Below are 25,977 nucleotides of genomic sequence, written 5' to 3' on the forward strand. Positions count from 1 at the left end.
TACCTTTACTAACATTAAAACTACAGAAATTAAAATATCTTTCGTATTTGATTTTCCAAATATGTTAAATAATTACTTTGCCTCTTATAATTACTTTAATTAACATTATAATGGGTCAAACATTGTTGTAAAGGTATTAAGTGTTTAAATTATTACTGTATTTGCCGACGCAATGTCATGGAAATGACAACATTTAAACAATGAATAAAAAAAATATCGACAATATAAAAACCAACTGTTAGTCAGATAATGACGTTTTTGGACGAAGTTTTAAAAATAATCAAAGTGATAACTGCATACTATCTCAAAATCCGCATATATATGCAACTTTAAATTTTTTAGAGTTTTAACGCCTACCATAATCAATTGCCCTTGCATACGAAATGAGTGTTTGAAAGAGGATGTACCATTCACAATCCGTATTAGATGTAAAACTTTTGTGTTAAATGAAAGGCTGCAAACATAATTTTCATTAGCTTTGTCAAATAGAATATCGTTATATTATTCTACTTGATTCGTAGATCATTAGCATGTCTATTTATTACAAATACACAATACTCAGTTAAAGGGTGAAAATTGTAATAATACTTATGTTTGTAATATGTTATATTTTTGAAATTAATAAAATCATTTATTCAACATTGGAGTTTTTAACAGGTCTTTTATTAATCGTCTATTTATTTATCTATTTCATTTTTGACTACTCTGCTGCGGATGGCGTTATAGTTGTGGAGAAGAAGCTGACAGAAACTCCACAACGACACCTCTTTTAATAAAGTTTAACAATAAAAATTTAATTACTATATCAGATATAGCCAAAATGAAACAAAATAATCATTGCCAAGGATTTTTGTCATATAAATATTTGCTTACGGAATCATCAACCTTTTCCGTCAAGGTACTTTTAATAAGTGATTTGAATTTTGTGAATGGTAGTTTAATAACGTTTTACGGAATTTTATTTCAAAATCTGATTACATGTAAAATATTTATAAATAAAGGATTTTTTTACAAGTAGCACGTTTTCTTCTATAATGGAAGTCAAAAGGAATTGCTTCAATCTTTAGCCTTCAGATGAAAACGAAGCTTTATAGTACTTTATCTATAAAAGCTAATTTAGGTCGATTAACCGAACCTTTTATTTTCTGTCTTAAAAAATCATTACACTTTTATGACACACCATTTCTTCATTATTAATAAAAATTCGGAGTTAAAACGTAGTTTAAAAGTAGAGATTGTTTTGTATAGACTTCAGCCTTTAAATGCTATTGTTACACCTACGGGCGGATAAAATATAAAGGTTCAAGTGGCAACTAGTATATTTTGGCGCCGATCGAGAATCACGGGTTAGCAATCGGTCCATAAAATATGCAGGTTAAGGTGGCAGCTAAATTAGTAATAGAATTGGAGTTAACATATTTTCCCTTTTAAATTACTGCATTTTCGAAGAAAGTTATAACTCGCCTTGGTTCCATACACAGAAACTTTTTTAGCAAAATTTTCTCAACATTTTGGCTAAATTTGGATACAACGGTAATAAAATGTTAAACGTTCATAGTCTATTGATTTTTGTCTTTGACGTTTATTATTTGGAAAAGTAAGTTTGCGTATCTTTACAGTAACAATCCGGTTTTATTAATTTGATAAACATTAAATAATTAAGGCATTGTTGCTGTATAATATTAATAATTGTGCCTACTGAGTTTGTATTCAACTATAAAAACAACTTAACCGGTGAGTATGATTGGAATTGCAGAAAATCAATCTATAAAAACTTTCGTTGCTGCAATGATTGTTCCCTGATATAAACTATTTATAGCAACGTTGTCAACAGAATTTTCCTTAAAACTATTTCAAATTGATGGAGATATCAGATTAAAGATTACGAATGAGTCATTATTTCATAACTAGAATTAAACTTCCTGGAAGTAGAAATGAATGTTTTAATTAGAAAATTAAGTTACAACTGTATATAATAAAACTAAAACATATTTTCAATAAAAACTCAGTTTAAAGAAACATTTTTTAAACAGAAACACCATTATTGAAATAATTCTTACTTATTCCCTATTGGAATTTCCAGAACAAAGATGTCTTTTCAATCACCAATGCCTAGCCGAGAGTTTCTATGGGATATCTTTAGAAGGTAATACTGTCTCTTACAATGCTAAATGTAGTTATTGTGCAGTATTTATTAAAAAATATTTATTTTGCTTTTTAGAATTATAATAATCTGTTAAACCCTGTTTTAATATGACCACTCTTACTTTTGCACATTTGTGAAGTTTAATCTGTAATTTTGGTGTTTTGGCAGGGTGGATAAGGACCGTAGTGGATATATTTCAGCTGATGAGTTGCAGCAAGCATTGTCTAATGGAACATGGAATCCATTTAATCCTGAGACTGTCAGACTTATGATAGGTAAGTCAGTAGACATAAAAATATAAAATCATGAATTTTTGAAGCTATGCAGGTTTTTTTAATATCCAAAACTTGTCTATCAGTATAATTCATAATTTTTAAAAAATATTAGGACCTTGATTAAGTCCTCATTGTTTTTTTTTTTCAAAAAAAAAAATTATTTAAAATACTATATATATAAATTATAAGCATTTAATGACATTACTCAAAGTATTGTCCATCATTAGAGACCACTTTCTTCCACTTCTCTGGTAGCAATTGAATCCCCTGTCGGAAAAATGACTCATCTTTCGAGGCAATCCATGAATCAAGCCATTTTTCGGCTTCTTCAAAAAAATGGAAGCGCTGCTCGCTTAAACCGTGCGCCATCGACCTAAACAAGTGGTAATCGGAGGGGGCTATGTCCGGTGAATACGGTGGGTAGGGTAGAACTTCTCATTGAAGTGTTTCCAGGTAAGTTTTGACTGGTTTAGCCACATGTGGCCGAGCATTATCATGTAATAAAATCACTTTGTCGTGTCTCTGCTCGTATAGTGGCCGCTTTTCTTTCAGAGCGCGACTCAAACGCATTAACTGAAGTCGATAGCGAGCTCCTGTGATAGTTTCATTAGGTTTAAGTAGCTCATAATAAATTACGCTCCGCTGATCCCACCAAATGCAGAGAAGAAGCTTAGAACCATAGATATTTTGGTTTAGGCAATGATGTTGATGCGTGACCCGGCATACCCCACGATTTTTTTCGCTTTGGATCATCGTAGTGAATCCACTTTTCATCCCCAGTGACGATACGGTGCAGAAAACCTTTTCTCTTTTGTCGTTGAAGCAACAATTCACACATGAGAAAATGTCGCTCTACGTCTCTCGGCTTCAACTCATACAGCACCCAATGTCCTTGCTTTTGGATCTTTCCTCACGCTTTTAAACGTTTTGAAACTGTTGATGCATCTACTTGTAACGTTTTCCCAAGCTCTACTAACGTCTGACATGGATCTTCTTCAAGCAATGCCTCCAATTCTTTGTCTTCAAATTTTGTCGGTGCTCCAGAACGCTCTTTGTCTTCAAGGTCAAAATCATTACTATTGAAGCGCCTAAACCAGTCTCTGCACGTTGTAATCGACAAAGCATTGTCACCATATGTCTCAACGAGAATTCTGTGCGCCTCTGCTGCAGATTTTTTCTGAATAAAGCAGTGCAATAAAATTCCCTGCAAAAACACTTTATTTGGCACAAAAGTACACATTTTCTCAAAAGGCAAATAAATATGTAGTTGACACTGTGGTAAACTCTATTCTACTATAATTTGAGGTTACATATAGCACTACTTTGGTGATTTGTTACCGTACGAAATTCCAGGCACAGAGTGCCGCAACGCCATCTTTCAAAAACAGAGAGAACTTATTCAAGGTCCTAATGATATTTCTGTTAATTTGTGAATGTAAACCATTACTTTTTTATCAATGACATTTATGAGTTTATAAACATCAGAATTATTAAACCAAATTAAGCAACATTAATAATTTAAAAGACTGGATTACAGCTAAGTGAGCACTTGAGCATATGCTTCTCACATAGACTTTCAATACCACCTGTTATTAGCAGGTATTCTAAAGACCTGAACAAGGTTATCTACCTAGTAGGTAAATAACCTTGTTCAAGTCTTTTACTATGTTTGCTGGTTCTTAGTCTCCACTCTAAAATCTTAAGGCCCACTGGACATCTGCTTTATGCTACTTTACTTGCCATTCGGCCGGGCTATAATATCTTTGGTTTAAGGATTCATTCAAGCTGGTAGAGAAACCTCAAGAAATCTTGAGCAACTGTAAGTTGAGAAGTGAGAGGTAATGATATAGGTGCTTAGTAATTTCAAAAGGCCTAGGCTAAGTACCTCCAGCGTTTTGCCATCTCAAATGTAGTGAATATGTAAATGCCAAAGGAATTACATTTTATGTCAATGATAAAATAGAATTCACGATATTTTTTCAAGTAAATTTCAAAAACACATGTCATATGCAACATAATTTAACATTAGTTATTTTTTAAACTCCACTGTAATGCAATTACTACAATTATTTCTTAATTTGTGTCAACAGGAATGTTTGATAAACAAAATCGAGGAGTTATATCTTTTGATGACTTTGGAGCATTATGGAAATATGTGACGGATTGGCAGAATTGCTTCCGTTCTTTTGACAGAGACAGTTCTGGGAACATAGACAGGCAAGAATTGAAAAATGCGCTAACTGCATTTGGATATAGATTATCCGATGAAGTTGTCGGTATAATGGTGCAAAAATTTGACAGGTTCGGCCGTGGTACCATATTGTTTGATGATTTTATTCAATGCTGTGTTACTTTATATGTAAGTATGCCTTCTTGCAACTATAACATGGTAATAAATTAAAATAATTTTACTTTTACATTGTAAATTTATATTTATAACAAACTTACTATGCTGTGGAGAGACAAGTTAAATATAATGTTCCATTTTTAAATCTTTATAATGTAATTTTGAAAGCTATTTCTTAATTCAAATTTTGTTACTTTGTTAAGAGAGGTATGTATTACCTATAGGTTAAAAGATGCTTCAATAAGAGGCAAATTTAAATTGATAAAGACAAGATAACAGCCATTTGCTTTTATTAAATATCTTGTACTGAGCCAGTTCAATCAGGGAAATATCCATAACTACAACATAGTCTTATTTTATCAAAAAGAATATAAAAGATTGACTAATTTAATCTAGTTTTGAAAAAAATTGTAACCACATCTACTCACTATATTTATTTTACTAGTAAAGAGTACATATTTTTCTAAGAGTACAAACATATTTATTATATTTCATTATTTTACAACTCAAATTACATTGAAAACAAAATCTATATCTAAGATGTATGTTATAAAATGTTGTATATATGGGTACATTAAATATGCTTAAAGTTGAGGTGTTGATTTATTATATAAAGTAATTTTATATCAAAATAAAATAGATGCATAGGTAGGTCGAAATTTACCCAGTGGTAGCTGGTAATTTTTTTTTGTCAAAAATTAATGGCGTCTATGATAAGCAACCGAATTTCAATGTTTTTAAATGTATATAATTTTTCTTTTTTTGGATTATTATACAAATTATGATCATATACATTTTTAATATAGCAGATGAAAATGTGTGGTTATGATTTTTATGCAGAGTTCTTTTTGTTCACAGACTCTCTCGTCCGCATTCCAACAATTCGATACCGACCATGATGGCGTCATTACAATTCACTACGAACAATTTCTCAAAATGGTGTTTGGTTTAAAGGTATAATTGCATGGGTTTTAATTTTGTGGGAAACATGAAATTGCGCGTATTATTATTTTAATTTCCATTGCCTATCTACTTTATATAAGAACTTAGTTTTTATATTTAAGAATTGTGAATATATAAATATGTTGTAACTAATTGTTTGCGCAAATATCTGATGTCATAAATGTCATTTTAATATTAGTAATATTTTCCAAGTTAATAGTAAGTAAGATATTAGTTAATCACACATATACAGTGGGTAAAATAGGGAGAAAGAAATATTTTTATTCATATTATTTTCTGGCCTAAATTTTATTCTTGTGCAAATCATAGTATTTCGTTTTTTAATGTCAAATTTAATTAGGATTAAAGATTATTTATGTGTAATAAATGTTTAAGTGTAATCACTCAGAGAGCTGTTTTTGAGCTGATAAAGTTGTATAATTAAGTCTTCCGCTAAAGGTTGCATATTTTTACTATCACTTTTATACTTCTAAATGATTAATAGACATGAATGTTGATATAAAACGGTAAATAATAATCTCTTTATACTGTATCTCGCGAACTTTTTAAGCTTATCTTGAGGTGATTAAAAAATTGGTACTGTTTTTTTGTAAGTGTGAATTGAAGATTTTTTTTGTTAAAAAAAAATATTTATATTTATACACATACAAATAGAACAAAAAATGTCTGTTATTACAGGAAGTGTTAATTTCGAAAGAATGATAATGAATATTGAATTTACTGTGCAATATATATTTTTTGGAAATATAAGGATCAGAAAATTTGAATGGTCTCATCTCTGAACTGAAATAGGTTTCAATATGGCTTATAGAATAAAATTTATTTTTACCAAGTTTTGGTTTCTTAGTGACAAGATTACTAAAAATAATAGTTTTGATTTATATAAATAGACAATTTACATGATGTCATCTAACTCAATAATTTCTCTTCCGTCCAGTGTTGGCCGTAAGCCGTATACTTCGATGTTGCCATGGTCGATAATCTTCACAAAGGTTTGGGATGTTACATAGAATGCATTTACTTTTATAGATGACACAAATTTCAACTTTCTAAGAATTAATAAATCATTAGCTAACATAGATTAAGTGGTTATTAAAATATGTCCTATTTGATACATATTGTGAACAGAATTTTTGCTGACACTAATCCCTTTTTCTGAAAAATAAATGTACAGTAAACAATTCCCAAAGGATACTCATCTTGTATGAATCATACCCTAAATATATATTCCCAAAGTTGCCTATGCTTTCTAGCAGGTTGCTTAATAATTTATCCAATACACCAAAAGCTGATAACAATGATGCATTTATACAGATTATGTTGTTGACCTCCAAGTCCGAATCATAGGTTCATATTATGAATGTGTTGAAGACTATGTATTTTTGTGAATTTGATTCATATTTGTAATTTTATGTAGATGTGAAACATTGTCATATATTCTCTGATAGTTCAAGCTAATTTTCAGTTTCAAATTGTAATTAAATGTTTGTGAAACAAACAAGAATGATCATATGGATCTGATGTTAGTTTAAAATTTGTTTAAAGTTAAAAGTTCTGTTACTAATCCATAATTAAATTTAGTATTTATTAAATATGTAATACCATATAAATCAACTAATTTTTCTGTAAAGGTAGTAGTAAAAATATATATAGGCCTCATATTGCTCAAAGCATATTTCAATCTACATTTTCATGTTATTACAAGAATGGGAACTTTTACAATGTGACATTTCTGCCAAATTTTATAATACAATATAAAAATGCTCAAAATTGAGCTGCAAATTTTATTCAATTCTATGTCATTGGATTCTACAAAAAGATAAAATCTTGTTTGGTGTTGATATCTATTATATAGAATGCAATTTATTTTATTCTACATATTCTATATGCCTCAGCTAGCTAGCTACATTAAGATTTGTTATAAAAGGATTTTATGTACCACACTATTTTAAATTTAATTAAAATAAAATATTTGTATGAAAATCAGTGTTTATTTTTATTTAAATATAAGTTTTTATTTGCTGATTAAAAGGGCTCACAACTATGTGATATATTATACTTGGTAAATAAATGCTAATAAACAATTTGTGCTTATTCTATTTTATCACTTTTTATCTTCCATGCTCCGATTTTGTATTTAAGCCAGATAAGGCCTAAGTCACATCCCATTTGTATCCAAGACAACACTGGAGTTACTTTGGAGCCTTCTATTTCAGTCCATCTAACTGGAATCTCAATTATAGGAATGTTTAGTTTTTGTGCTATGTACAACAATTCAACATCAAATGCCCTGAAAAAATATTGAAATAAATTTAAGAGTAAAATTTCTACTTTTTAAGGTATAGATATTTCAACCCACCTTGGCTAGTACTGTGCAACGTGAGTTATGATTATGTATGTATTAACCTATGAATACCCAACAGGAGGTACAGTCTCAAGAATAATGTTTTATTTTATTATAAAATTGTATGAATTGTACATGCATTCATTCAATTATATTCTATCATACATTCATTCATGTCAGCCGACAGATGCTCACTGCAAGGTATAGGCCTCACTCAAAGATCGCTACGATACTACAAGACCGCGACATTGATAATACCGCCGGACCAGCAAGTGGGGGGCCAAACTATCTACACCGCGTCTACTGGGTTCGTAATCGCCACCCTAGAACTTTTTAGTTCAACGGCAGTAAGTTGTACCAGCAATATTTTTCACTTCAGGTTCACTACTACTTCAGACAAATAATTCTATGACCTGCTTCAATGACTTTGGGTCTGCGGGTCTATTAATTTATGATCTTAAATATATATTTATGGACTTAATCCCTAATATGATGTGTTAATTACTGTATTACTACTGGAGTCAACTCGTCTTATGTGTTACTTCTAAATAATACAAAGATAGAGACAAATACATACATGCACATGTAAATCTGTGCGCCTAGATGAGTTGAGATGTGTAAGAAATGTTTTTTATAGTTACCAGCGGTTCACGTGTAGACTTTGAAAGCAAATATCTGCAGCTTTTCTTGTGAACAATTTAAACCCACATTGTGTATCCTTGATACCCTTCACAGTAAACAGCCACACTAGAAAGTGAAATCCATACATAAGAATGTTCCTGCAAAGAAAATGTTATTGATAAGCTGTTCAGATTTTGTGACTAAAATTCAAGAGATGAAAAATATTTTTACAAAAATGTTATAGTGACTGAATGAGTATAATTTATATTCTTCTGGAAGCAGAAATATCTAAGCAGTTTTTTTAGTATCTGTGGCTGTATCTACTAAAATGGCCTTTTCTGTTGGATATCTAGTACTTCATTATCATTTTAGTCATAGGATGTCCACTGCTGAACACAGGCTTCGTTTCTAATAAGAATGGTTAAAGAGGTCTGTCTCTAGGGTCCAACAAGCTTAACAAGGTCTGTCCACTTTGTGGGCGGGTGTTCTATGCTGCCTGTCCGTGGTCTCCATTTCAGAACCTTAAAGCACTACCGGCCATCAGTTCTGCAACCTATGTGAGCTGATAACTACCACTTAAACTTGCCAGTCCACTGGGCTATGTTGGTTAATTTTGTTTGTCTATCATCTCCTCATTTCTAATCAGATCTGTAATAAAAATGATAGTTGGAAGGTTCTCATGTTGCGACCACGAGAAGGTAGACGTGGCGTGGGTATTTTACACTCCTTCACTATGTGGTCCGACGACATAGTCAAGGTTGCGGGAAATAGCCAGATGCAGCTAGCTAAGTCCAATTATCGTGGTTATCTTTGGAGGAAGCCTATGCCTTGCAGTGGGAATCTATAGGCGAAAAAGAATAAGACAATATTCAGATGTGCAAATTAATCCAATCTGTGGCATTAAAATATAAATGTTCGTTACCTAAAGAGACTTCTCGTAGCCAAAGATTCTTTTTCAAGATGAGCCCTAGAGCCAATTGACAGAGCTAGTTTATTACTAACAAGTTCAGGTTGTGTTATTGGATCACTTCTTATGATATCTTTTAAAGCAGATTCTAGTTTTACTAGATCTTCAAACTTAGAAGCACCGTCTGCATCCGCAAACAATATAGTAGCACCTCTTGCATTTTGTACACCCTGTTGATATGAAAAAAATAGTAAATTTATTGAAGTAGTATGCCTACATATGATAATTAACAGCATACAAATTATTGTTAGTAGAATCTTAGCTTAATCAGTTACAAATATAGAATTATCAATTTTTTATAGACTTTTTTAATTTAAAGAATGTCCTTGATTTTAATAACAAGTCTAATACAGCAAAATAATTATGGTATCAGATGTCTTATAAGTTAATAAATTGAGACTGCACACTTTGTGGCAGCCATTGCTAAGTTTACATTTTTGAATGATAAAAAATACTTAATTAATTTAATTAATTTTCATTAAAAAAACGCACAATATAGCCTTCCAGTTGAATAACCATCCACAAAATGGACTGATGACTGATGGTAGCAGGTAGTTGGGAAGTCTCCGGATTTGGGCGGGGTTATTGTGTCACTCTTTGATGAAGACCTGTGCCCTGCAGTGGGCTTCGAACATCTGGCATGAATGAATGAATCAATGTATTCACGATTGACTTTGTTCTTCAAGATGAACATGCATATAATAACCAGCTGGTGCATTATAACTAATTATTAAATTTTGTTAAAATCAGTGCTACGGACATACCAACCGTACAGCTCCTCCTTTACCACGATTTTCAATTAGTTCAAGACATCTAACTTTATCAGTTCCATACATTTCACTGTAAGTATGTGCAATATCAACAGTTTTATCTTTACTCCCATCACTGACAATTATTATTTCATATTTGTATGTTGTATGTTGTTTTATTCTATTTTCCATGAACTCTAATGTTTCATCAAGCATTGGAGGCACTGAAAATTTTATTGAAAATTATGTTACTAATGTACCTCTATGAAAATTAAAGCTATTATTATTTTAGGCTACTAATGTCAACTCTAGAAAATTAAATAAAAAAAAAACATTAGTCACATAATTTCTGAACATGCTTGGTTGTGATTGGAAGTAGTGAACATTATATACATGATTTGATAAATTTTTCTCAAAACCTGTTTCCTACAATATGAATTTTATGTATTGTTAACAAAAGGATTACTTATGGTAACATGAAATAAGGAAAGTGAAGATTTTTGGTCATGGTGAGGAGTACAAAATTTGTTTACTTATTAAATGATAATAATTCTAATTATCCATAAATAGTTTTGATAAATTTTCTGCAGTTTAGCCTACAACTATCATATGTCCCAATTTTTGCTTAACAATTAGACACATGCACAAAAGATAATTACCCCTGTTTGCTTGTGTAGCGTAACTTGTTCTATGGTATAGTATACTTTACAGTGTAACTTAATCTTAATTCTATGCATGTAGTATTTGCTTCTAGAAAGTCGTACACATAATTTATTTTTCTTAGGTATACTTTATTTATAACATGTTATATGAGTAATAGAATAGTTTGGTGAACCAAATTAAAAATAAAAACAAACATAAGTTTTCTGAATGTTAGTAGATGTACCAAACATCTGTAATTCTCTATAAGCTTTATATTGTTAATTTGTAAAAATTAGCCATATTAACAACAAAGTCGAAAATGACAAGGCTATAATAATTAAAATAAAATGTTCCAAACATTAACAAAAAAAATGATATGAATTAAAAATAAAGGTGCAAATAAAAATTCAACTATTTTGTGTCTTTAAAAAGTATGATGTCATAAAACAAATGTTTTTAATGAGATTAAAAATACAACCTTTATATTATTTACTATATAAAATACTTCCTTACATCTTTCTTCTTCATTGTATGCCGGAACTACAATAGTTAAATTTAAAGAACTTGGCTCACTAATGCTCGGGAAATTTAATCTGTCCTTAGTTTTTGGATCGAAAAATGATTCTTCATCCTTGTACCTCTTCACGATTGGATATGTACTTGTCGTCAGATAGAGGAAAAGTGAGCACTGCAATAGATATGAGGAGTCAAAACTTAAAATTAGCAATGAAAACAATTTCATGTTAATGCTAAAAGACAACTAACCGTAAGTAATAAGCCGGAACTTGTCGCTATTAGGTATAAAATAGAAGAACATAATATTGTTAACAGCTCCATATTAACTTAGAAATCGGGGGAGAAATTTAAAACTTATAACTGAGAACAATTTTATCATGTTTTATAAAAGTTCAAAACGTCACCTCCCGTGTCAAAGCAATAAAAATGTTGCCATATGATCGCTTATCATATGAGTAAAAATTCTAATGTTATTGATATATTACAAATTTTTGAGCTACCTAAGTAGTTATATCTTATATAATATATCTTGCTATAAATAATATTTATATATAATTAATAATAATTTAGAAAGAAAAAAAAACACTTTTTATCTTACGCAATATTTATTACTACTACAATGCGTTAGTTTAATACATTAATATAAAGTCATTAACAGATTAAAAAAGCTTTTAAGACAGGATTTCTTCGAATTCTTTCCCTTAATGCTTTTTCGTATGAACACTCCGTGGACAGCCAGACTTTTTTCTGTCACAAACAGAGGAGATTTCATTGTATCTATCAATAGCCCGGTATGCCACAAACTTTTGACTAATAACAGGCGTATGGAGGATTTAAAAATTGTATTTGGCTCTATAACAACTTCACGTAATGTTATCATAGCGATTCGGAACTCTTTATCACCCCACTCCTTTTAATATTAAAAATATTTTACAATTTACAGTTGCATAGATAAGGAAATCTCCCGAAGACAAGCCTCTAATGTTAAAGTTTACTTTAATGCAAGTCCAAGCGGTGCAATTTTTACTGTAATCAATCGCAGGATTTGTAACAAAAGCATTGTATATGCGTAAAAAAGCTCACAGAGCTTATTTTAGAGCTTATACCTGAGGACGTTTGACCATCTCACCCCTTTATTACTTAATAATCTATCAGATTCTTGTGTTTTATTTAGCGAGAAATACGGCATGCTGGTAGCAATGATGCTGCACATTTCTTTTCTTCTTTGTTTTTACCACTAGGTTATACAATCACGACGTCCGTTCCAAAGCTTCATGAGTAGCTAGTTCTTAAGTCAATCCCCCTTTACAGAGGTACTTGCTGGTCAGGGCTTTCTTTTCATCCTGCGTATGTACCGGGTGATCGATTCGCTGTGAATAATAATTGCGTATGAAAAGAGTTTAACTAGAGTTTAACAAAGATTTTTCCGTCATATAAGTCGGATACGTAGCAGTTTCTATGCGGTGGTGGCCACGTTTGAATTTTCTGAATGCGGAAATTCCACGTGCGAGCTTGTGTATGTATGTGAACCAGTAGGTGTAGGTGTGTAAGAGTGAAGGAAAGCGTTTAAATATTGTATATATGTGGATTTATATTTAATGTAAGTGTAAATGTTAATGAACTACTAAGTTTATTACTAATTTTTGTTTACGTTTGTTTGACGGTACATTATAGATTCTAGAAACAATTATTGACTGCAAAGTTACTGATCTAGGTGTCAATTATTCACTCTATAGTGACATATTAACAATAAATAGTGCTATAATAAGAACAGTTTTTAGATCACAATCTATAAACTAGATATACTGTTACCACAACATTATGACTGGACTGGATGATGTGAGAATTTTTCTCAAGCCGGTAGGTTTTGGAGGTGATGCCAACACCAAGTCCAAAGTAAACTGTAAGTGTTTATACTGCTGCATTTGATGTAATGGACATTACGTTGCTAGCCAACGTAGGCTTTGTGCAGCTTCATTGGTATTAAGCTCACGGAAATAGTAGGTCAGGTAAAAAAACATCTCCCCGGCGGGGAATCGAACCCCGGTCTCCCGCGTGACAGGCGGGGATACTTACCACTATACTACCGAGGATATTGTATATTGATCAAACTTAGCTTATATTTATACTATCGCGTAGGATTCCCATTTTCGATGCGTCACTATGACGTATTGGAGCTCCACTAGTATTATATACTATAGTACTTTGCGCCTTGTAACACTCGTTGAATTATGCCCGCGATACTGACATCGACCTTTTTTAAGCGACAGTAGAAGTAGAGAACACAACAGACTTTTCTAAGATTGCCCTAACATTAAAATTACTTGCAAATTACCACGTGGGCTTCTTCTTGAGTCCCGTAGGAGCAGAGTAGAGTTCCGTGAAGGTAATTACAACATAGTTTTATTTAATCAAATACATAAAACTTTAGTCAAATAAGCATTCACACGCACTTTTGAATCGTCAATTATTTTAACATTATGAGGCTGCAAATGCCTCGGAATGATAATCTGGTGAGAAGAGCCGGCCAGAAACTCGACAGCTGTTTTTTTTTAATTAAACACTTAAATAAAACATTTTCATTATTCATTATCTTTATTAGGAGTTACAAAAGTAGCTTGTAAAATGTATATTATTAGTAGAGAGTAATACAAATTTTACATTTAATTTATAATAAACGTATCCTTATTTAATCGATAAATTTTGCGTTAATTTCAGATTTTAGTTGCACTCATAATCTTATTTAAGACAGCTTATAATTATGCACACCTAAAGGTATAATAATCCACCTTTTATATGCTGTACCAAATAAGCATTTTCTACAAATCTTACATGTCTCATCTTAATGGGGGATGAAATGGTGATAATTTTACATTTGTTCTTATAAAAGTTTAAGTCTTCACATATAAGGTACTTTTTTACTATTAATATTCAACAATCCTTTTGCTACTTTAGTTTGGTGAAATTAAAAAAGTTGATTTACAATACATTCTTAGATTGAACTTAAAAAAAAAATGTTTTGGATTTATAAATAACATGTTTTAAGTTTTTATGTAAATAGTAATTTATATATACTTGATAAGTACTCTGGTAATTTTAATAGTTTCTGTAAAATAAATTATTAGTTCTGGTTCGTGTTGCATGTACATAGTAAAAATTATATTATCGCTATTCAATTGCAACAAAATCTGCAACCCAACCGGTTCCACCATTATTCATATTAGTTTTAAATACAATTTTAACGTAGTTATCTTCGCTAGTGTAGTCCGCAGGTGTTTCCGAACAATATGTAGATATCGTATTCCCACTTCTGTCAACTAGTTGAACATAATTTTGGTCACATAATATACCCAGATCGAATACTTCAAATTTCAACATTAAGTGTGTACCATGTGGGGTTTCCAATTCCCATTCACAAGTGTTCTTCTTGCGATAAACCTCGGGATACAACGGACTGGTTACTCGTCCTACTACGTTGTTCAATTTTCCACCACATCCACGGCCTTTATCCGTGATGACGTAGTTCATTTCGAACGTTGTCAACAGGTGTGAGTCAAGAGCATGATTATGTAAAAGTAAATTTCTTCCGGTAGAAAATGCTGTAGCGTAGCCGTAAACTACTTTAGACAACTTTATTAAACTCGGAGCTTTTGTACTGTCTCCATCGAATATTTCTAGATAAACCTTTTCATTGTCATAATCGGGTGCAACGTACATAAAGTATACGGATATTGTATAATTCACTGGGGCAGAGATAAGAGTATAACAATCAGGTATTTCTCCGTCTGACGGTGGATACATTGCTTTTATTCTACCCTGCGAATCCGTGTAATTTCTGCCGCAAAAACCCGTGGTCGCGAATTCGATTTCAAATCCTTTATGAACGGCTTGGCTCGGTTCCGGTGATGTTTTTAAATTAATTAGGATATTTCCAGTGACGTATATATCAATTGAATGTTTATTTCCGCACAGTACCGTACTTATAGGAAATCTTTGTTCGTAAAAATTGGAAACATCTAAAAAGCTATTAAGTTGTTGATTTATTATAAAATCTTTACCAAGCGAAGCATTATGAGAAGAAGGACTGTATGTTATAAGTAAACGATCATTGTTACATTCATTGATACCTGGGGAACCTGCTTGCAAATCCAAATGTTTAATTGAAAGACGGACAGTAGTGTATGCTTCGGAGTTTAAGTGATACGAGCAATGTAACCCGCGTGGAATATTGCCTGAATTATAATTTGGCGATTTTAGTGTTTGTACATCATATGTAACATTAAGCAAAGTTACACCGCAAATAGATTCTGTTGCGGACAATACTGCTTCGAAACCTGAACTACCAATTTCACCATCTGTCGAAAGGCGAATGGACATGTAATCCAATGAGGAGCGTAATGTTGGAGGTAATGTATGGCCACAATATTTTCCTATGACTAAGTTATTTGGATTTAATCCATCTCTTATTTCAACGTAATCGCAATCGCATTTGCTAAATCCTAAGGCCGTTTGATTTACGTTGTAGCATGATGATATATGAAAAGATACAAAATCAATATTCACCACATACCCTTCGGGAGCTTTTACGAACCAATTGCAATCTAAATAATTTTCGTATATAAAACTATTTCCTATGAGCGGTGATTTTAAAGTATGGCTTGATGATGGGTATAAATCTATTTGCCCTCCACACCCAACAGATTCCGAATAACTGAAAATAATTTCAACTTTAAAACCATTGTAGGCAACGCTGCTGTCGGTGACAAATTGTAATAACATTTCATTTCCGGTACTTTTGACTATAGTACTAGAATTTATATGTCCACACATCAAAGCGAGACGTTTATTGATGTCTAAAGTTAATCCATCGTACGCTCCGAGATAATCATTGTAGCACTCAAAAGTGCTCTCTATATCAATATATTCAAATCTAAGTACGATTATTTTATTGGCCGGTGCTTCTATAATCCAGGTGCAATTCAGATTATGTTCGTACTTGTCGAAACTAATGACCGTATTGTTATTAACTTTACCTCCGCAGGTATAAATAGAATAGGATATTTTGAAGCCTTTCCTATTGCTGTATCTGTCTGTGTTCAAAGTAAAATGAACTTCTTGTATATTTTTTAAAGGTGGAGGGCGTTCTTTTCCGCAATATGTCTCATATAAATAATCGTATGCAGTGTTAGAAGATATTGTAACGTTATCGTATTCACATGACGGATACGAGCCTTCTAAATCGAATGTTAAAAATTCCATTTGTATGGTACTGTCCACAGCTGTTATTCGATATTCGCATCTTAAAGAAGGCATGTATTCATTGTTATATCCAGGACTATACAAGAATTGTTCCTTTTCAGTAGCTACATAATTTCCACCACAAATAGAACTCCATTGCGCCTTAAAACCATCTAAATTAATATCGGAGTCAGTACGGAAAATAACTTTCATTTGATTGTAAGTAGAGTTATATGCAGGTGGTAGCCTCCGTCCGCAAAGTTTGGCAACTTCGACGTATACATTATCCCTCCAGTCATAAATAATTATCGCGTCTTTTGTGCAATTCGGTCTGTCTTCAACTACGAAACGGTCATAAAATTGCAAAGATATTCTATTACCCAGTTCTGCTTTTATTTCCCAAATGCACTCTTGATTACTGATGTAATTTTTAGGATAGTTAGGCGATGAAAACTGACGTTCGTATTTCGTAAGTAAGCCTCCACATTGACTAATGGCAGTTTTAGTAATTAATCTTACTTTTGTACTATTCTTAGCATTTGAATGATATTCAACTAGTGTATGTCTATAAGTTGTGATTAGGGGATTTTCAGGGATTCTGTCTTTGCAATAGTCACCAATAACTGTTGCTATTTGTGCTATACCTTGGTAAATGCGTATATATTCACTGGAACAATCTAATTCAAACTCTCCTTCTAATTTCATTTCAACTTTGACACCTGGTGGTGAAACCGCTATCCAGGCACAATCTAAGGATTTATCGTAATTGTTCGGTAAGTCCAGAATATTAACAGCTTCTTCACTAACATGAATCATTCCGCCGCATGGTTGCATTTTCCATTTAACATGGAAATTTAAAACATTGTCAGAATTTTTAATTGCTTTAAGAACCATTTCAGTTGATGGAAGTTTATAGGTTACTTCATTGTTTTTACCGCATACAGATCGAACCATTGTAAGATCTTCAGTTATAATAGACTTTATATATAAACGGGACTCGGTAAATCGGCAGATGTTATTAAGAGACGATGAATTTATATTAACCTGAACAACTATAGTATGCTTGGCAATGGTTTTATTTGTGTCTTCATCGTACTTAAAGTTCCATTCACAAATGTAAGATCTATCAAGATCTGGATCTTGTAATTCCCCGTTATTTCCATCAAGAGTTCCGCCACATAATGCTTCAGAATCTGAAGTGAATTGGGCTTTGAAACGATGAGTAGTTGATCCAAATGGTTTTAACCATAGATACATTCCCAAGTTACTTCCCGATGATTCAAAAACTTTTACTGTTGACGAATAGTTAGTATCAGGTATTTTTTGTATAAGTGTTTGGAAGTTTATGTCATTATATATTCCTATGCGATGATTGGTTACATCAAAGTCGATAAGTTCCAAGCGTACCCGTCTTTTAGAGTCTGGTAGTTTAATTTTCCATTGACAAAATCGTAATGTTGTGAATTTTGGATAACCCGGTGTAGTCAGAAATCCTTCTGGTGTTGTTACAGTGTTGCCACAAGTCGATCTCCACGAATTAAATATTAAACGAAAACCTCTTGATTCTGAACTTTGATCCCAAACGTTTGGTTTGCCAATATAAAGTGTAACGATAACTTCGTTGGTGAATGTCTCGATGGGTGTCGTGTATGATTCAATGTCGTCGTTACAAAATTCTTTTAAAATAGTTTCAGTGTTGTTTACTGGCAAAGTTTTTCCGGTAATTGTTAGTTTTGTAGCGCATGGTACTTCAGAATCAGGAAGATTGAGATCTTTGAGTTGAAGCTTTAAGCTAAAAATAGTTGTTCCAATAATATGCCACTTACAAATAGAACCATACGGCAACTTTTGCATGTGCGGATAGCCAGGTGACGTCAAAGTTCCATGATTTGCTATGATTGTACCACCACAAACATCTATAGATATGTTAGCTTTAAAACCATTTCTTGGTTCCGACAGTTGGGTTGAATATTTGATGTATAGTAAATTGTTAGTAGTTTTAACAGTTCCAGGTCTATCACTGCAATACCTACCCTTTATTGGGGAAAGGTCTGTTGACCCTTCCCTTACTTCTATAAATTCCGTTGTACATGATTCTGACCGTTCTAAGTCAAACCTGTCTATAAAATCGATTCGTAAAATTTCACCCGGAGGACCAGTGAAAATCCAGATACATTCTGTATAAGGTGGCGGCACAGAGGGATAATTAGGTGAAGTAATTATTTCCCATGAGTGACCAAAATCTAGAGTAGACGTTGAACCACATACAATATTTTGTTCTTCAAAATATAATTTGAAACTTTGGAAATTAGTAGAATGTCTTACGTTATAAGTTACGTAACTTACAAAAACTGCATTACTGGAGGATATGATTTCATTTTTCGTTTCGTGTGAGTACCCGCAGTATCTGCCATCGCCTAATAAAGGCGACTCTCTCGTTTCACCGTTACGTAAGATAACATATGAAGAGCACGAGGTGTCAGTAATATTGAAATTTTCAAAAGACATTTTAATATTTCTTCCTGGACGCACTTTAAGTGTCCATTCGCAACGCATCTTACTTGTGTATATGTTCTGGCTATCAAGCCACGTTGGTTCTACAATGCCTGAGTTGAAAAGTAGACCCCCGCACGTCGATGCAACTGTGGCTGAAAACCCTTTCTGAGTTACTGATGAATCTGTTTTAAATTGAACTTTTAAGTACGTGGACGCATTCAGCGATTTCTTGATGGCTTCATATTCACATATGTTTTCTTTTACAATTTCCCATTGATCTAAAGTGCTCGAGGTGTATACAGAGACTCGATCTGCGAAACAATTTTGAGATTCTTCTATAGAAAAGTCTTGAAACGCTAATACTAAATGACGCCCGGGTGATGATTTAAAAATCCACACACAATTCATATTATTTTCGTAAGATTCTGGATAATTAGGAGTTTTAAAAACAACACTTTGGCCCGGTAGAACTGTTTCAGTACTGTTGAAACCACAGGTAATATTTTCCTTAATTTCAGACTCAATATCATAATCAGCTTCTGCCCAATGTAAATGGAATATAGATCCCGTATGGGATTCTTCTAAATTAAATTTAAGATAGAAGACATTTGAAGTCGTCTTGTATGATTGGAATTGGTTTATAAGAAGTCCACATATCTGTCCAAGAAGTGGAGCCTCTTCATTATAACCGTCGTATATAGCAAGATAGTTTCGGCAAATAGCTCCATGGTTATGGATTTCTAAATAATTCAGACGTAGATTAATAGGTACAGTGTTTGGTATGGTTACACGCCATGTGTACACTCCTTGGCCCTCGTATTTCTCAGGAAACAGAGGAGAAGCAACTTCACCTCTTGATAATCCAGTAATATCATTTCCATGCAAAAATCCGTAATGAATTAAGAAGCCCTGTCCAGAATCTTTACTGTCGCTATGGAATTTTATGTAAAGCCTGGTGCCAGTTGTTGTATTGGTAGGGATTTGGTTTCCACAGTATACTCCTATCAGATTTCCGCTACCGTTATTTTCTCGTACTTCTAAATAATCCTCGTTACATCCCTCTGAATACTCCAAGTCAAATGCTTCAAATGATATATACACTTTATTACCTGGCGATGTAGTTAATATCCATTCACAATCAGTGTCATAAGGGTATGATTGAGGATAATTTGCAGAAGCGATAGTACCTTCTTCAGATGATAACTGGCCACCACAAGCTGAAATTAAACTTGAATAGTGTGCTGAAAATGTTCCTGAATTATTACCATTGTATGAACCAAACACTATTGTCATTGCACTGCCACGGCTTATGATTGTTGGTGGAATTTTAATACCACAGTATTCATCAATCAATGGTGAAAGTTCATCGTCACCGTCGAGTACTCTGATAAAGGAAGATGGGCATGGTCGATTCGTATTAGTAATAGTTGCAGAATCTTTTGGAATAGACATTTTCGTTATAGTTAGCTTTATTTTTTGACTAGGTGTTGGTGCTAGTAATATCCATGTACAATTTTCACTTGAATCAACAGGTAAAAATTGATTGTTTATAATTCCATCGTTTTCAGCTACAATGCGCGCACCGCAAGTCATAGCGAAAGAAGCTTTAAAACCTTTGGCGGTTCCTTCGTCATTTGTGAGGAATTGTAAGCTTAATTTGTTACTCTTAGATATAATTCGAGAAATATTTGTTCTCGGACAGATACGATAGCTATAGTTTGAATTCAAAATATTATCTGTTTCGTAAATCTTAATTGTATCACCGCAAGAATCGTCATTATCATCTGAGTATAAGTCTAAATCGAGAATATTCAATTGTATTCGGTGGTTGTTAGGCACTGTTATTGACCAAATGCAATCCAAGTTATCGTCATAATTTTTGGGATAATTATGAGAATAAATCATACCCGTTTTCGACATTAATTTCCCACCACATCCAGTTTTAAATGAATCAAAATAAGAGTTAAAATAGACATTTCTAAGAGAGGACTTTTTCACAAATTTTATCAATATTATGTTTGAACTGCCTTGAATAGATGACCTTCCGCGGTGGCAAATTTTTGACAAAAGTGGTGCATCAACACTTTGGCCATTATACACTTCTATCGCATCTATCGTGCAGTTATTAGTGTCAGACATATAAAGCTCAGAAAAAGTTATAGTGACACTGGTACCTTGCGGAGTTTCTATTAACCATTCGCAATTTATTTCATTTTCAGCCGCAGACATTTTTTTGTCAAATGACAAGAGGCCGACTTTCTTTTGAATGCGACCGCCGCAACCATCTCTCACCCATTCTAAGCGAAAACCACTTTTGGGAAAATATCCTCCCGACACAAATTTAATATTTACTTTGTTACTCTGGATATGTAAAGGTTTTGGCATAGAAGAACCACAAATCTTTTTAGAAACTGATGTATCGGACGTTTCACTTATTTGTACATAATCTAAATCGCAATTATCGCTAGATAATCGAAGTGATAAAACATTAGGTTGTCTCATCCATGGATGATAAAAACGGGTGGTCTTAAAAATCTCAAAATGCGTAAACGTTATGTTAATTTTATTACCTGGAGGAACTTTAATAGACCAAAGACAATTTGAGTATAGAGGGTAATTACTAGGAAAGCCTGGACTCTCGACAACGCCATAGTTACCTGATATATTACACTGACAAATCGTATTATAGTTTAATAAGAAGCCTTTGCCGCTCAAATAAATATCAGATCTGAATTTAATGTAAGCGTAATTACTACTTGTTTCGATATGATTTAAAGCAGATGACATTGTACAATATTTACCCAGGCTGGCTGCGTTTGCGTCCCTGCCGTCAAATATTTCTATATAGTCGTCCATACATTGGTAAGTCCTTTCTAAGTCCAATTCTGTAAAGGAAATTTGAATTCGAGAACCACCACTTGTTATTATTTTGTAAAAACATTCTGCATTTTCGTTATAATTATCGGGATAGTTGGGCGACGATATTGTTCCGCTCACACTGGTGAGTGTGCCGCCACATCCTGTAATGCTGCCGTCCCATTTGATCTCAAAACCACGTCCTTGCAAGTAAAAGTCGGAATGGAAGTGTAAATACATCTTGTTCGCGGTTGATATAATACGTTTTGATTTAATTCTTCCGCAATATTTTCCTATCAATGGAGAGTTTGCTGAAGCTCCGTTTCTTATTTCTAGGAAATCTCCAAGGTCACATTTATCTCTTATGGGCCGTTCTAAATCAAAATCCGTTATATTAATCATAATCTGTTGTCCAACGGGTGCAGTTATTGTCCAAATACAATCACGATTTGGTTCATACAGATTTGGCCATCCGGGTGTATAGATATACCCATGAGATTTTACTAAAAATCCTCCGCAGTGCGACTTCTCATCCAAAAATGAATAAGAAAGTGAGAATCCGCTTTCTCGTACGCTATTGTCGGATTCAAACTTTATCATGAGTTTATTCGTAGAAGTTGTAATGATGGGTGGTAATGTTTTACCACAATATCGACCAAGAACACTGCGGTCATTATAATCGTCTATTTCGTAGAGTTCCACAAAATCATGGCTACATGAAGCTCGAATATCATTTTCTAGATTAAATCTGTTCCATGTTAATTTGATGTGCATACCGGCAGGAGCAAGTATCATCCAGGTACATTTTTGATCATTTTTATATTTCGTTTCACTATCAGAGGGGTGGTTGATCATACCAGTAGATTCCCTGTGGATGCCTCCACATTCAGTTTCGATGGTCGTGTAATTTGCATAAAATCCAGTGCCTGAAATGCTCATGTCAGATTTAAAACGGATGTACATGTAATTTAACGAAGAAATTAGCATTGGGGGTATGTTTCCCGTCCCGCAAAAGATTCCAAGTGAAGTTGAGTTAACGTCTGGACCGTCTTTGATTTCCACTCTATCATACTGGCAATCAGTGTACCGATTATTTTCAAGATCGAAGTCTTGGAAAGTTAGTTGAATCGCTTTGCCTGGAGTAGTACTGATGATATATTCACAAACTCTATTCTCTGGATATCTAATAGGATATCCAGGAGATTTTATGATACCACTGTCTCCATAGAATGTCTTATAACATACTGCTTCATAAGTTATTTTGAAACCTTCGGTTGACATTGTATGATCGGACTTAAATTTAATAAATAAGGAATTTGAAGATGAAGTGTACGATTTAGGATGCCTCTGGCCACAAAATTTACCTACAAAACGAGAATCCGAGGATGGGCCATCGTAAATTTTTAGGTAGTCATACTTGCATCGGAATGAATTCTCTAGTGAAAAAGAAACGAAAGTAATGCGGACTTTTGTATCTTCACTAGTTTTAATCTTATACTCACAAAGTAGGCCGTTTAGATATTTTCCGTTATAAGTTGGTGATGTAATTTCACCTCTATATTCGGTAAAGTAACCTCCGCACCCTGGTATACCTTCAATAGGCGCGTATGCTATTTGAAAACCGTGACCAGTATTGTAGGCATCGGAATGAAAATGAATCATAAGCTCGGACCCGACGGATTGCACCGGCGCTGGTTGAGTCGAGTTACAATATTTTTCCAATAGGGGATCAGTCAGGTGTCCGCCATCGTAAATAGCAAGGTAATCAAAACTACAATTAGAATGTGTTTCAATGTCAAGTGCGAAAAAGTGCAATTGTATTCTTTTGCCTAAAGTAGTCGTTAAATGCCAGTAGCAATCTCTATTCGGTGGGTATGTACCGGGAGAACCGGGGGAACTAATATGACCGTGAGTACTGGCGTCTATTTCTCCGCCACAAACTGGATTTGTACTGGTCCAGTGTAACGCGAAACCTTCTTTTGCTATACTTTGATCTGACCGGAACCAGAAATAAAGATTGTTGTGACTAGATAAAATGTTTCCACCGAGAGGGAAATCACTGCCGCAAAATCTTCCTATCAACTGACTAGCTGAACTTCGACCGTCGTGTATTTGTAAAAAGTCATAAAGACATTCTGGACTTGTTTCTAAATTGAATTTACTAAACGTCACGTTTATAACTTTTTCTGGTATCGTATGAATTACCCAAGCACATCGAGCATTATGACTGTACGTTGTATTAGATAAGGGATATATTATACTACCTTCTTCATGATTAAATACACCACCACATATAGTTGTATGTGTTTGGCAAAGGTCGCCTGAATAAAGCGCAGTGCATTCACACCTAAATCCTTGAGAAGAACTTTCATCTGCGTGACAACTACCTCCATTGCGACATGGATTATTTTCACATGAATTTAAAGGATTATCGCAATGTACACCTTTAAAACCTTTATGACAGATGCAAGTGTATCCAGTTCGAAGAGGATGACACTGTCCGTGTGCGCCGCATGGATTATTCTCACATTGAAATGTTGAATTATCTGCTGTAGATACAAAGCACCCGTGAACACCCACACCGTCTCCATTCATTCCACTAGGACAAACACATTGCACCATTCTTCCGGCAAAACCAAACCTGTTTTCAACGCATTCCGCTGAAGGATGACATCCGCCATGATTTATGTTACACGAACCTCTCCAAGCACAGGTAACACCGTCGCCCTCATATCCGGAAGGGCATGGCCCGCAAATTCTTGATCCGATTGTATTATGGCAAGAAACGAAGGGAATAATGCTGCAACCTCCATTAGGCAATGTGGAGCACTCGTCGATATCGTAACAAACATATCCATTTCCCTCGTATCCAGATGGACATTGGCCACATCGAAATGAGCCAGGAAGATTAATACATTCAACTCTAGGATTCACAGAACAACGTGCACTTTCGGATAATTCACATTCATTAACATCTGTGAGGCAGGCAATGCCTGTGCCATTCGTTGTCCAGCCTTGATCACAAATACATTTAATTCCTTCTCCAGATGTCACAGGTAAGCAGGTACCGTGACCACACATTTCAAAATCTCCTCCAGAACAATCTTTCGCTTTTCGTGTACAGTGTAAACCGAACCAACCTGATCTACAAAAACACTCATATGATCCAGGTCTATTTATACAAGTCGCACCGTTTTGGCATCCCAAATCAGTTCCAGCGAAATTCCGACATTCGTTTACATCTATGTCGCAATCGGTTCCTTCCCAATTTGTAGGACATAGACAGTAATAGCCAGTCATCAAGTTTAAGCAAGTACCGCCGTGTTGACAAGGATTCGATTGACAGCTGTTTACTCTTCGGTTCGTTTGTGTCTGTAACTGCGAAACTCTAACAGACAATCGATTGACCTTTCTTGAAAGTAATGAAATGTTGAAGAGTAAACCGTTTAGGAATGGATTATTCTGGTTTTCTAAATTCTGAAGGCGTTTCAAAACACCATTTGGTCCTTCAAAATAATTGTCGACGTCTGTGTTAAATATTTGACCTTGTGTTTGTCCAGACGCAGTCGTGATACTGAAATTTTTAAGCAAGTTTAATTCACCTGCGAATACGTTTGATTTCGGACCATTAGGACGTAAATAAATATTTTTGTTGAATCCAGGTTCCAAAATAAGGTCGCCTTCTGCCGTTTTGATTTTAGGACGGTCTTGAAGATCTTGACTATTGACGAGGACATTGAAGAATGTTATAAGGCACAAGTAGCGAAACACTTCCAGCGACATGGTCCACTGGCGTGATGCCTTGCATGAGTAGCTG

At 33.8% G+C, this 25,977-nt stretch overlaps 3 protein-coding genes and 1 non-coding gene across 5 annotated transcripts; 1 reads left to right on the plus strand and 3 right to left on the minus strand.

Moving 5' to 3' along the window:
• Positions 1 to 1,596: 1,596 nt before the first annotated feature.
• Alg-2 (Apoptosis-linked gene-2) lies at positions 1,597 to 7,667 on the plus strand. Of its 2 annotated transcripts, XM_068771601.1 has the most exons (6): positions 1,597 to 1,734; positions 2,084 to 2,146; positions 2,315 to 2,421; positions 4,512 to 4,780; positions 5,627 to 5,722; positions 6,669 to 7,667. In XM_068771601.1, the coding sequence occupies exons 2-6, from the start codon at positions 2,091 to 2,093 to the stop codon at positions 6,678 to 6,680; spliced, it is 540 nt and encodes a 179-aa protein (XP_068627702.1). In that variant the 5' UTR covers positions 1,597 to 1,734; positions 2,084 to 2,090; the 3' UTR covers positions 6,681 to 7,667. The 2 variants fall into 2 exon arrangements, with proteins under 2 accessions (XP_068627702.1, XP_068627703.1); XM_068771602.1 differs by having other exon boundaries at positions 5,627 to 7,667.
• A 35-nt stretch (positions 7,668 to 7,702) lies between these two features.
• On the minus strand, positions 7,703 to 11,976 carry wol (Dolichyl-phosphate beta-glucosyltransferase wollknaeuel). The gene is made up of 6 exons (XM_068771600.1): positions 11,820 to 11,976; positions 11,568 to 11,742; positions 10,428 to 10,636; positions 9,619 to 9,833; positions 8,717 to 8,854; positions 7,703 to 8,021 (listed from the first exon to the last, which is right to left on the minus strand). The coding sequence occupies exons 1-6, from the start codon at positions 11,889 to 11,891 to the stop codon at positions 7,823 to 7,825; spliced, it is 1,008 nt and encodes a 335-aa protein (XP_068627701.1). The 5' UTR covers positions 11,892 to 11,976; the 3' UTR covers positions 7,703 to 7,822.
• A 1,615-nt stretch (positions 11,977 to 13,591) lies between these two features.
• Positions 13,592 to 13,663, minus strand: TRNAD-GUC (transfer RNA aspartic acid (anticodon GUC)). Its single transcript has one exon. It is a non-coding gene; the product is annotated as a tRNA-Asp (tRNA).
• Positions 13,664 to 14,636: 973 nt separating this feature from the next.
• LOC137928997 (cubilin-like) lies at positions 14,637 to 25,943 on the minus strand. The gene has a single exon (XM_068772008.1). It carries the CDS (start codon positions 25,941 to 25,943, stop codon positions 14,739 to 14,741), a length of 11,205 nt encoding a protein of 3,734 aa, XP_068628109.1. The 3' UTR covers positions 14,637 to 14,738.
• Positions 25,944 to 25,977: the final 34 nt, after the last annotated feature.

This window comes from Battus philenor, unplaced genomic scaffold (genome assembly GCF_028537555.1).
Source record: "Battus philenor isolate CCGP_79_NKW_IND1 unplaced genomic scaffold, ilBatPhil1.0.hap1 SCAF_4, whole genome shotgun sequence".
In the NCBI taxonomy this organism is placed as follows: domain Eukaryota; kingdom Metazoa; phylum Arthropoda; class Insecta; order Lepidoptera; family Papilionidae; genus Battus; species Battus philenor.

What these genes read in the sequence shown, in the direction of transcription:
- Alg-2 (XM_068771601.1), top strand. Translation starts at nt 2,091, where the DNA reads ATGTCTTTTCAATCACCAATGCCTAGCCGAGAGTTTCTATGGGATATC. An exon ending in CTATGGGATATCTTTAGAAG is followed by an intron (nt 2,147 to 2,314) that starts GTAATACTGTCT and finishes GTGTTTTGGCAG; the next exon opens with GGTGGATAAGGACCGTAGTG. An exon ending in AATGCTGTGTTACTTTATAT is followed by an intron (nt 4,781 to 5,626) that starts GTAAGTATGCCT and finishes TTTTGTTCACAG; the next exon opens with ACTCTCTCGTCCGCATTCCA.
- wol (XM_068771600.1), bottom strand. Translation starts at nt 11,891, where the DNA reads ATGGAGCTGTTAACAATATTATGTTCTTCTATTTTATACCTAATAGCG. An exon ending in ATACAATGAAGAAGAAAGAT is followed by an intron (nt 10,637 to 11,567) that starts GTAAGGAAGTAT and finishes TAAAATTTTCAG; the next exon opens with TGCCTCCAATGCTTGATGAA. An exon ending in AAGGAGGAGCTGTACGGTTG is followed by an intron (nt 9,834 to 10,427) that starts GTATGTCCGTAG and finishes TCATATCAACAG; the next exon opens with GGTGTACAAAATGCAAGAGG.
- LOC137928997 (XM_068772008.1), bottom strand. Translation starts at nt 25,943, where the DNA reads ATGTCGCTGGAAGTGTTTCGCTACTTGTGCCTTATAACATTCTTCAAT.